Below are 13,503 nucleotides of genomic sequence, written 5' to 3'. Positions count from 1 at the left end.
CTTGTTTCTGTATTCTTTTCTACTGGGAATGGAGACATCTTTTTTAATGCCAATTGTATGCTTTCATTACTACAGCTTTGTAGTATACTTTGAAGTCAAGACAGTGTAACAGTATTTTGTGGGATGGAGTCTTTGGATAGAGTCTGCCGTGGTTTGACTACCTAGTTTATAATTTGAATGCGCTCTGCTTTTCTTTCTTGTCTGATCTTCCTGAGTAGGATCTATGCTAATATATTGAACAAAATGGTGAAGGTGGATATCATTGTCTTATTCTGCACTTTAGAAACATATCAGCTTTTATATATTCACAACAATGTAAATTGTTAGCCTAATAACTTATTCTGGCATTTTGTCATAAAAGGATGCTGGATTTTACCAGATAAATTTTGCATCTATTGAGTTGATCATATGATTTTTTTTATCTTTCATCCTATTGATGTAGTATATTATGTTTATTGGTTAAAACACATATTACATTCTGTAATAGTGAATAATCTTTTAAATTTTCCCTTGAGGTTGATTTATCAGCATTTTGCTGAAACGTTTTGTATTTATGTTTGTCAATGATAAATAACTTCTAGATTTTTTTGATTATCATGTCCTCTGATTTTTTTTTGCATCACAGTAACATTTCTCTTATTGAATGAGTTTGAAAGAATCACCTCCCATTCAATGTTTTAGAGCATTTTTTGCATATTGTTGTCTTTAAAATACTCAGAGTATAAGATGTGAGCTTAAAATTTTTTCCAGTTGATATTAGCACAAACCTTTCTTTTTGTAAGAACTAAGAGACACTAATAGTGTAACTGACTTGCTTTTTTTAGAAATGATCTTAGTTCTTTGAATGTCTGATAGAATTCAGCAGTGAAATCATCCAGTCTTTGGCCTTTCTTCTCAAGTTTTTTTATAATCCAATCTTGTTACGTGTAGTAAGTTCCAGTTTTCTATTTTTCATCCTGCTAAGATCTATATGTGTAAGAATTGATCTATTTCTTCAAGATTATCAGATTTTTTGGTATGTAGTTTTTAATAATCTCTAATGATACTTTGCATTTCTGTGGTGTCAGCTATAATATCTCTTTTTCATGAGTGATTTACTTACTTGACTTTTTTTCCTTTTTTTAGTCCAGCTAACTTTGTCTATTTGCTTATCATGTATGAACCAGAGTTTTGTTTTGTTGATATTTTGGCTCTAGTCTTTCATTTCTTTCCTTCTATTAATTCTGAGTTTGGTTTGTATTTTCTTTACTTTGTTCCTCGAAGCACAGAAATATGTTACTTGTTATCTACCTGGTTTTTGAAGTGGACACTGATTACATAAATTTTACCACCAATCCTGCTGGTAACCCATAGTTTTGTGTATGTTGTGTTTTTATTTTTGTTTCAAGATTTTCTAGAATTTTCCTTGATCATTAATTGTTTTAGAGTAAGTGACTTCTTTAAGTAGCTTCTCAAGCTTTTCTCATTGATTCCTAGTTTTACTCCAATATTACAAAAAAGATACTTGATATGATTTCAATTTTCTAAATTTTTTGAGACTTATTTTGGGACTTATTATACAATCTGTACTAATCTTGGAGAGGGAAGTTCCTCCCATTCATCTCAAAGAGTAGTATTCTGCCAGGGCATTGCCTGATGTTTTGACAGTTCTGAAGATTCCAACTACCAGGTCTGGCTTGGCTAGGGAGGCTTTTGGTTTCTGTCCCAATGGTGGATTTCACTGTGATGGGTCCAGTACTGAGCTCCAAGGCTAGGTCCTATGCAAGGTTTCCTGCCTACAGGTGAGAAGATGGTAGAGTCAATCTCTTGGCCACTTGGCTAAAATAGTTCCAAGGCCCAGTCTGTGGCTGGGTCAGGGGGTCATACCTTTCTGCCTACCACTGTATAATTCACAGTAGTGGGTCTGGCACTGTGCTAGATTTCAAGTCTTAGCCCTGGTTTAATCCCTTTTATTTTCCTCTATTTCTTAATATCACCATCAAGGGGAGATGTCTCTTTTTGTACCTCATTTCTTTCTTCGAGTTGAGGAGGAAATGTTGATGTGAACAACTCATTTCTTCCTGTCTTCTTAACATATCTTTTCTTGCTGTTATACCCAAACCAGGTGCAAGTGAGAGTTGCCCTAAATTCCTATTAATCCCAGGGGCATCTCTCAAACAATGGTTATCAGGAGTTAGTGGAAATATACCTCCACCCTTTTCAGTGGCTGTTGGGATAATGGAGTTATGTCCTACACGGTCTTCCAGTGTGCTGCAGGAGCACTGGCATGAAATTGCCCCAATAGAATAGGTTATTTATTTATCATTTTCCTTCCATTGCCTTGCTTGCTTCCCCAATATCTGCTATACTGATTGTTATATGTTATACTGATTGTTATATTATTTAAATGAAGCATGTGTTCTCATCTTTGCCACAAGTTCTGATTCTGAGGAAATCCAGTTCAAGATAGTTACTATTAATTACCAAGGTTCATCATACAAGCTAAGAGAAGAAAAATAGAATAAATTAAATATAAAAACTAGTTTTGATGGTTGCTGCCTCATTATCCAGGTGCAAGGTCAAAGTTTATCATCCTATCTACCTGTTGTCTCAAAGAATGCACTGTCTTAGGGACATAATCATGAATTCCCTCCCATCGTTAACAGTGGACCCTTGGCATAGAAATACTAAACTCCTAGTGAATATTTCTGATGAGAGATTGCCCTATTGAGAAGTCCATGTTGCCATAGCTATGTAATAATCCCAGTTTCAACTGTCAGGGTCTGAGGAGGAACTGCAGTGGGAAAGAGGAAAAGAAAGTTGTGGAGAGGGAGAAGAAGCTGGTCTCTCTTTACAGCAAAACCCTCTTCACATAGGTATTCAAAGAGGTTTGCCCTTGCGTTCTTTTTTTTTTTTTTTTTTTTTATTTAAAGAAAAGGAAACGAAAAGAAAAAAAAATACATGGAGATAAAAAAAAAAGGGTAGAAATAATACAAAATTACAGACAAACAAAAGGTAAGAAATTGCCGGTTGATAAGTTACGAATTGTCATCTTCGAAATGGGTGTTCAGGTTATAGAATTAAAGTATTTAGAATGACATTCAAAAAAGTGACCCTACAAACCATTCTGCTCTATGATCGAAGCACCTAAAAAGACTTCATCATCCTGTAATGATTTGATTAGTTCTATAATATGCAATAAGTATATAAAGTGGGTGAAGTTAGGGACAACTATTTGTAAGAAGCTAGAGACAGATAAGGAAGCTCTCCAGTGGACTTGCTTTGAAATCTGCCCTTGCGTTCTTGTCCAAACTGCCTAACAAAAACAAGATAAATCAGTATCAACATAGACCTCAAGCCATCTCTTCCTAGAGGCTAAGTGGAAAACTAGCCTGAAGTTCTACCCACCAGAAGGATTCCCTTTATTTCAAAACAGCTGTTGACTACAGCTATAACTTGGTGGCCATTGTTTTAAGTAATCATCCACTTAACTCTTCCCTTTTCTTTAGGAATGTTGTCCAATACTATTAAAAGAGAGCATACAACCCAGAAATCTTTAAAAAATCTCTTTGTCACTCAAATCATTTAATAGCAACCACTTAATTTCTCAAAACCTTGACCTATCGTGAACTTTATTCTTTTCTATAACCAGTGATTATTTTAGTAGCTATGTCAAGTTACCCTACAAATGATACTATCTTCATACATCAATACATAACCTAGTTATGAAATTTTATTGCTACTTCTTAAACTTCTTCCAGGAAGAATTAATATGCTGGTAGGAAAGAGATGATATACTTACACTAGATAATTTGAAGACTGACTGATAAAGGAGCTATTTCTAGTGATATAATCACAAAACTAGTTGACTAATCAACAATAAGTAAGAGGAGTTATTTGGCTTCTATATCACAGTTTCTATATATTCTATCTTAATATAGTATCAGTGCCTTGGAGATAGAATGTAAACTTTCACATTTTCTTCCAGTTGTAGATAATGGTTCCTTAAATAAGCCCAACATCTCAATAACAAAACAAAAGGAGGAAAGATGTTACTACCTAAATATACAACTAAAATACAATTTTAAAATGCATGTAGCAGGCCAGGTGTGGTAGTACATGCCTGTAATCCCAGCACTCAGAAGACTGAGGCAGGAGGATTGTTGTGAGTTCAAGGCCAGCCTGGCCGACAAAATGAGTTCAAGGCCAACCAGATCTTCACAGGAAGACCCTTCCTCAAAAAAAATTTTTTTTGCATGTAGCAAAGAAAAGAAAATAAAGATTAGAGAAGTAAATGAAGCAGAGAAAGGAAAAGCAATAGATAAAATAAAAATAAGTTGGGGTTTTTTGAAAAACCAAAATTGACAATTAGCTAGCTGAATCCACAAAATGATAAAATAAATAATAAAAGTTAGAAATGAAAATAAAATCATTATAAAAGATTTCTCTTTTTTTTTAATTTAAGGAGAAAAAGAGAAAAAAGCAGAAAGGGTACAAATTATACAGAATTTCGGAAAAAAAAATAAACAGAAAATCACTAGTTACTGGATTACATATTGTCATCTTACAAATATTTGTTCAAGTTACAAAATTAAAGCATATAAAGTGGACATTCAAACAGTGAGATTGCAAACAGTTCTGTTCAATGATTCAACAGAACTCAGTAATATCATTGTCTATCTTATACACTTAAATATACATCCAGTTATATCGTTTAGAGCACTTTCTTTTCTCTCTTTTGTACAATGACTGTTACACATTTTGGGTTTTATTACTCCCACGGTTCTTATTACTTTTTTGGAAGAGAGTTAAACCAAATGTGACATAACAGAACAGAGTCGGTCAAATCAAAAGGGTGGACATAATAGATAATGTAAAAACATACTACAAGGTGATCAACAATGGTTACCATAATGCCTCCCACTATCTCAAATAGAATTACCTATATCATCAGTTATAATAAAATTAAACAAAACAGTAAAGAACGAAACCAACAAAACCAAAACATGAGAAACATTACAGGTTTTCAAAAGTAGATAATAGTCAACCAGAGTGGACATCATAATGAATCCCACTATCTTCACAGCTGTTGCCTAAACTTTCAAACCTGGTCTATCAAGCAAAACAGAATAGAGGAACATCAGTCAAAACAAGATGGTGAGAGCAATACAGGGCTTCAAATCAAGTTAATAGAAAATCAAAGTGGGTTACTATAATATATCTTGCTATGTTTTATTTATTTTTCCCTTAATTAAAAGGATAAAAATAAAGTAAATAATAAAATGGAGAATTAAAAAAGATTTCAAAGACATAAGTCAATTATAAAAGACTATTAGCAGTAGTCACATGGTAAAAAAATTGAATAGAAGAATTGGATAATCTTCTAAAACCATGCAACCTATTGAATCATGAAGAAATAAAATATCTGAAAACTTCTACAACTACTAAGTCAGTGAGTCAGTAATCAGAAACTTCCCTCCATAAAAGTCCAAGACAAGATGGCTTTATTATAGGACTTTATTGACCATTTAAACAAGAATTAATAACAATTCTCAAAATTTTTCAAAAGTTGAACAGGAGAGAACATTTTGAAATTCTTAATAATATTACACTTACAAAAAAAAGTCAAAGATGCCACAAGAAAACTATAGACTAAGAACATTGATGTATACAGATGCAAGTATAATCAAAAGTATACTAGTAAATTGAATTCAACAACATATTACAAAAGATTATACACCATGATCGAGATTTATTCCTGTAATGCAAAATAGTGCAACATACATCAATTCTGCCTTACGCTACACCTAGATAGAAATAGATTTTTAAGAAAATGAAGCAAGCTAGTTACAGAATGATTAACTATTATATGATACCAGTTATACAAAGTATATAAAGTAGTCAAAGTTTTCTAAACAGAGATTAGGATAATGGTTACCAGGGTCTGGAGAGAAAGAGGAAAGGAAGCTGTTAAATTGGTAAATGGAGTTGTAAATTGGTAAATGGATACAGAATGTCAATTTTCATGATGAAAACTTTTACATATGTGTTATAAACAACATGAACAGTTAAAACTATTGTACTGTACACCTAAAAATGGCAAAGACAGTGGTTTTTACCAAAAATAATAAAACTATATGATAAACTAATAGTAAGACTGTGATATGAGTATGATTTTAATTATATTTAGAAAAAACTATAAATGTATGTTTTTAACATACATATGTCTAGCCACCACATTTACATATAACTCTCAAAATGTTTATTGTTAATTAAATATATATGTATATTTATAAACTTTATTATCAATTCACAAATACTTTATACATGAAAACTATAAGAAAAAGGCAGGAAAGTGGCTTACGTTGCTGCACCAGAAGTACTGTTTTGAGAGTGTGGAAGCTGTGGTGATCCTGTTGCAAAGCCCAAAGCATAACCTAGTATTGCTGCAGCATCTGAAATGCCTACAAAATGAATACCAAGCATGAAGCACCTTCTCAAGACAGCATTGTTACAGATGATAAAATTATTTAACTTAAGTAGATTATTTTGAAGAGCTTTTCATAGCATGATGTATTAACGTTCTCCAGAGAAACAGCAGGTACTTTCACACAGGAGAAAAAAAGAAAGGAGGAAGTAAGGGAGATGAGAGCGAGAGACATTTTAAAGGGTTGATTCATGCAGTTACTGGGCCTAACAACTCCAGGGTACATTAGCAGGCTAGAAATCGAAGCAAGGCTTGAGGGAGAATAGCTTCTTATAGGAGAAACCTTGGTCTCTGCAGTTAAAGCCTTAAGTTAACTGGATGAAACCCAATGGAACGACATTACCTATTTTATGCAAAGTTGACTAACTGCAAATGTTAAACAATATCAGTAGAGAAATATCCAGGGTTTGACCAAAGAGCAGGGTGCTGTACTTTAGATATGTTGGCACATTGAATTAATCATCACACATATTATCTAATAAAGATTAGAGAAACTCAGGTAATTTTATTATATAATTCATTATACCCTATTTAATCTGTGTATTTATGATGACATCAATATATTTATGTTTAACGTGAGTGCAATAGTCCATGTCTCCCCTAACATTGAACTACATAAGAATATGATACTTTTGCACTATCACCTTTGCATATTTAGCCTTTACTGCTAAGGTGGTAAGCAGTGATTATACCAGTGGGCCTCTCTCTGTGTCATGGAGTTATGTGTTTCAATTGCTCTCAGTAGAATTAAAAGTAAAAGAAAGAAACTTTGTGTCATTTTTGTCTAATAGTTCTAATGAATTCCTGAAAACATTTTTATAAAAGTGAATTTAATTATGAATATCCTTTATGTTACTTTACTGACAAGAATTTTCATATAGATGGTAGAAAATGATTATTTCATTGCAAAATAGTTCACTTTTAAATCATCTAATACTAAGTATATAAAAACAATTTATTTTTTTTTCAAAATTATACTTAAGTAACTGTATAAAAATTGGTGATGTACTAGGACCAAAATCTATCAATCTACAGCAAAAAAGATAAATTATGCAGGGAAATATCTAGAATAATTTTTGTAGATACAGTAGCAAAAGACATTGTAAACAAGAGAGACTTCATTACATTTAATTAAATAGCATACCGATATCCCTCTTTCAAGAAGTTTGCAATTAGCTTAAGAATATTACATGCTTCAAAAAGACTGAGATAATATGTGTAAAGAGATTTGAAAGTGATGGTTACTTCAGGATCACAATGAATCCAGCACATAAGGAGCTGTATAACAGTGTCCTATCCCCTAACAGATTCAAGGCAGTAGTGATGGTCTGCACACCCAAAGTTTAAAAATATAACTACTCAACCTCTTGAAGTCAACAACTGTAAGTATTTCTCTAGAGAAAAGAACTGTATAACATGACATGAGTATATGACTCTAAACATACATATATAAAAGAATACATACATACATATATATGCACGTATATACAATATACTCATATACACATACATGTACCCATATGTACATATATGTCTATTTGCAGGATATTCTCAATACCTAAAAGAGTATTTTTCCTATTGTTCTATATATTCTCAGTGGCATTCATATGAATGTCAGATAACTTCTGTAGAATTCCAAATTTCAATAACATATTCAGGGGATCAGGTGTGATTGATGTTTGTTTCTTTGTTTTAGTGTTGCTGAGGATCAAACTCAAGAGCTTCATGCACACTCTGTAAGCATTCTACACAGTCTAGATTTGATGTGTGCCCTTAATCTTCATTGCGATTTTGCAGGTAAATAGCTAACTTATGCATTTACAATGTTATCACAGGGCCAGTAGTTAGTACACTGTATCTGTTAAAATATACATACCAAATTATAGAATAGGTGAAAATTCAAAATAGATAAATCACATTAGCAAGAAAAGAACTTGCCTAAATAGATGCCAGATGAGTGTGTGGGAACACTGTCATCAAGAAAGGTAATCCCAAGAATATAAAGAGGCATTCCTGCAATTCCCTGAACTATCTGTCCAAGAGTGAAGAAAGTTACATAGCTTGCTTTGAATGATGACTTGCTTCTCACCAAGGAATTGAAAGACTTTGTTGCACTGCAAATATCTTTTGAAAAGATAACAGTTTTAATTTTGTTAATGACATTAAAAATTAAAAGTACAATATGCACTAGTTTTTATCAAATATCTTTCTTCTACAAGCTATTGCCACTATGATGCTATGTTGTCTCTTAGGTACTTCATTTGTTTAATTTGTCAAACGTATTCTCAGAAAAATACCATTATACGATAATATTTATGAAACTATTGGAAGAGATGCATTATATACTATTATAAACTATTATAAATCCATAACATGGTCACATACACACTCATTTTGCTAACCTTTATTGTTTTCAGACAGGATCTTCTCTCTAGCCCAGCCTGACCTCAAATTCTAGATCTTCTTCCCTTTGTCTCCCAAGTAGCTAGGAATACATGCACCACTGCACCTGGCCTCCATTTCCTCTTAATTTGGTATTCAATTGCTCTAACTTTTGCCTCTAAAATAAAAGTATTTCTAATGTTCTGGATTTTCTCAATTATCAAAACTTACCCTTTGCATTTAATTCTATGTCCATTTCTTTAGCAATCTTTACAGTAAATTTGTGTCACTCTGAATTAAATAATTTTCCATTTTAGACCCACTAAATTCTAGACCACAGGATCACAAGGGCAAAGCATTACACAATAAAAATTTCTTTCTGCTAAAGTTAGTGGTTATATGAACATCCAGCTATCACATTCTAAAATTCTTTAGGTTGCAGGATCCTTCTTACACCTTTTATTCACATGGCTATGGAACAGTAATAAACAAATGTTTGTGCAGTAGCATTTATTACTATATGGACAGGTCTAGGAGATCACAGTTAGATCATACTGATTGTGGGTTTGGGGTAAAATTGTAAAAATATTCTTCCAATATTATTGTGGAAAATCTAGTGAAGTACAGATTGCAACTTAGTACACCAGTGGAAGTTTTCATCTGGATTGGTTTCCATGGAATAATATTTGACTCTAAAACAAGTGAAAGGAGACTTCTAGAATTGTGGGTAAAACAGTGGTTGTTCATTTTATACAGACATTTTGACTCGTAGTGATATTAGTGATACATCCAACATTCTGCTCCCTTAGTTCTTTGAGTGCCCCCTTTTATTAATATATGTTCGGAGACAAAATAAATACATTCACCAGGGAAATTCTTTTCTTCTCATTCTCTATACCCCATCTCTGTTACCTGCTCACTTTAAATGTAAACTATATGACACAGCTTCCCAAATTGGAATTTCTACCCATCCACACTCACTCTAGTTAGTAACCCAGTTCAAATAATACCTAAAATTTACAGGGCCCAATTATCATATAATAATTCTTTTCACTATCCCAATGTCCTCTGTCATTACTTCTGTAATTTATCACCTTTTTTGCATTATTTTGCTTTTTTCCCATATAATTTAACCTCCTAATAAAATCACAACCATACTCAAATTATTTCTTTAAAGCTGATTGTAGCTGAGAAAAAAACACAACCACTAAAATCATACTGTGAATACAAATTCAAGGAGATCCTTTATGTTCCTGGTTATCATAAAAAGTGCTTCTAGTTTGCTAATTTCACTTATCCTAGAAAATTCAACTTGTTTAGATCCTTTCTCCTAGAAACGACAGTCCTAAACTTCCTGTTCATTGACATCTGAAAAAAGAAACAATATTTTTAAATCAATAAAGATAATTTTTGTATCTTTATTCACACTAAAAATAACTTTGATTTCAACTAAAATTATATAGTTACTATGAATGCCAAGCAAAACAGGAGAGAATTCAAGTAGAAAGGAATAATCTTAAAAAATCTGACATAAAACTTCAAAAGAAAAAGAATAAAGAAAACAAACATTAGGCAACAAGAATTAGGTTTGTGACTTCATAAAAAGAATTTTGTTGCACCACAGTGGACTGAACAAAAACAGGAGATAAAATCAATAACCATGAACAATTCCTTCAAAAAATTTGCCTGTGAGGAGGTTGCAAGAGTAATAAAAAATAATACTGACAGTTATGTCAAGTATTGCAGCCATTGTTTAAGAATGGGGAAAAATCTGAGCACATTTGAGTGTCATAAAGGAAAACTGATGGAGAATAAGGATTTTCAGAAAGAGGGCAAGGAGATCACTAATGGAACAAATTCTCCAAAAGACAAGGAAGCACAGAATGCTTAGCCAGAGGAATCACTTCCATTTTAACAGGAAGGAAAAAGTAAAGAACACTAGCATGCCAATGTAGGTGGAATTAAAAACTATGTTTAAAAATTAAAGCAACATTATTTTATGTCATGAACTTTTCATCCAGTGCAGAAGAGTTAAGTGAAGAAAGTTTAAACTCCTTGACTATTATGGAACAGAGAATTTACCAAAAAAAATGTTTAGGTAAAAGATTACTTTGAGAGCAAAATTATCAACTGAAGTTCACAGCCACAAATTTACTGTACGAATCATCACCTGTCCAATTGTAGATAAAAGAAAGTGGATAGTTTGGTCAAAAGGTTCACAGACAGAAAAACAGCAGTGAGACAAGATAAAGGGATCCATGCAAGCATACATAGAAGACAAAAGGAAATACCAAAGTTCTCAAATTCATACCATATATGAAAACCCATAAAGAAGAGATACATTTACAGAGTAATTATTGCAAAATATCCTTTCTTTTACTCCCTTGGTCCTTATGAACAAGCCATATATATTCACTAAGTGCAACAGTTAATAAACTTGGTTATATAAATGGTAGACAGGTATCACAGAGTGTTTCAAATTTCTTGAGCCAATGGTTTAAGTGAAAATTCATTTGATGTGCCATAGAATATTTGAAAAATCTTACCTTCAATTTTTGCCTCTGATTCAAAATGCTTAACACTGAAGTATGGAAAAGCAAGTAAAAGTGATCCAAATCCTACCAAAAAGGAGGAAAGTGCAATCCACTTTACTCTGTTTCCGCTCCCTCCATAGTATGCTATAAATAGTGCTACTAGGCAAGAAGATATATCATAAGTGAGTGTCAGTGCCAAATGCTCAATATTTGTCACTGTATGTTCTTGTTGCAAATCATTATTGCTCACATCAATAATACCAAGCACAATACCTACAAGTAAAAAGAAAAAAGAAAGACAATAGTAATATGTATCTTGGAGACAAAATATATTATCATTATAATTATTTTGAAGCAAGCCTTAACTTAAAACTAATTTAATTTTATTTCTCATTATTCTAAATGTTTACAACCTATAAACACAATGATTTCATGAGTCCTTTTCTAAAGCATGAATAGATTTTAACCTCTATGAAATATTTGCTAATTAAGTTTTTGAAGTTATTTTTAACAAACTGTATGAGTAATTTAATGAAGAATTTTAAAATGTTTTTTAGTATCACATGTTTGTAGTACATGATGTTTATATTCCTTGTGGGGAGTTGGTACAGTTACATAATACATTTTAATTTCTTTTAAATTTTTATTTGAAAAATGATAAAGCCAAGGAAAATAAAACAGAGTAAAACCAATAAAAAATAAACCAGCTTAAGTGATACAGGACTTCAAAACCTTATGAAACCAATAATAGTTACCATATTGCCTTTTATTGTCTTCAAATTAGCTGCAGACAGAAATAGTAAAAATTGAACAGAATAGAAACAATAAAACCAAAATAGTGAATGTGCTAAAGAACTTCAAAACAGGCCACTGGTAAGTAAAAACTAGCTATCATAATATGTCTTATTATCTTTCAAATAGCTGCTCCTGTCATCAGATTTAACATAATTAAACAAGACAAATGAGAATAAAACCCAACCCAACAAAATAATGAAGATGATATGGTTTCCCTGTCAGGATGGCTCCCCTGCAATCTGGGAATGGTGCTGACTGGAGAGGCTTGGGTGTGGCTGTCAGGCAACAGCCAGCACATGGATTAATTCCTTTTTTAATCCTCTTTCCCTACATTCCCTCTGCTGGCTTTCACTCATCTCTTTATCTCCTTCCTTTTTGTTTTTGTACATGTTTGTATTGCAAAATGTTCAACTTACTTGTGTGGGGTTGGCACATGCACATAACACATTCTTTTTTCTTAATTTCTTTCTTTCATCCTGGTCCCATCCTATCTTCCATCTCTTCCCCTTTGAAAAAGATGTATCTCCCTACTTTCTAGTATCTATCTTTTGTTTTGTTCTTTATTTATATTTTGTGTTTCTCATAAAAGAGAAAACAATGCAATATTTAAACTTGTATATCTGATTTATTTCACTTAACATTATGATTTAAAGGTGCAGGAGAGGTTTGGGGAAAAGAAACCTTTCAACACTGTTGGCGGGAAAGTAAACTAGTACAAGTACTATGGAAATTAGTGTGAAGATTCCTCAAAAGCCTGAAACTAGGAATTCCATTTGTCCCAGCTATTCCCTTTCTAGGTATCTTCCTAGAAGAGTTAAAGACATCCTAGTACAGTGATACAAGCATATTCACTGAAATGGTTGATACATTGTATCAATCTGAGAAGTTTAGAATGTTAATTATGCAACTCAGAAGAGGGCCAGAGTCTTCTCTTTGCAAACATCTTGGTCCTGTTTAAGTGGAGACAGAGATGGTGTGAGTACTACACCCATCCAAGGGCAGGTATTCTGTTTACAATATAAGGGAGAAAAAGAGGTCTCCCCATTTTTGCTCTTGTTCCTTTTGCTGTCTTCTGGCACCTTGAAGTGTCGCTCCTCTTTCATGTCACCCTGCTTTGGAGCCAATTGATTATGGACTGAAATCTTCACAAACTGCGAGCTGGATAAATCTTTCTTTCCTTAATTTTGAATGTTGGGTATTTTGTCTCAGCAATGAGAGAAAAGTAACCAAGACAGAATTTGGTACCAGAGAAGTAGGGTCATTACTTTGTCTATACTTGACCATGTGGTTCAAGAACTTTTGCGAATGGCTTATGGAAAGAATTTG

General features: G+C 32.7%; 1 protein-coding gene across 1 annotated transcript in view; it reads right to left on the bottom strand.

The window, feature by feature from the left end:
* Window positions 1-13,503, bottom strand: part of Slco6a1 (solute carrier organic anion transporter family member 6A1) — a 69,053-nt gene that overhangs the window by 40,253 nt on the left and 15,297 nt on the right. Inside the window, exons 3-4 of the mRNA XM_013145525.2 lie at window positions 11,395-11,655; window positions 6,344-6,443 (exon numbers count right to left, since the gene is read on the bottom strand). Coding sequence (XP_013000979.1) covers window positions 6,344-6,443; window positions 11,395-11,655 — 361 coding nt within the window. The remainder of the gene's footprint in view (window positions 1-6,343; window positions 6,444-11,394; window positions 11,656-13,503) is intronic.

This window comes from Cavia porcellus, unplaced genomic scaffold (genome assembly GCF_034190915.1).
Source record: "Cavia porcellus strain 051 isolate PalLab524CR breed Dunkin Hartley unplaced genomic scaffold, mCavPor4.1 scaffold_2, whole genome shotgun sequence".
NCBI lineage: Eukaryota > Metazoa > Chordata > Mammalia > Rodentia > Caviidae > Cavia > Cavia porcellus.
Note: the sequence above shows the minus strand (reverse complement) of the source record. Positions and strands in the feature narration are given on the sequence as shown.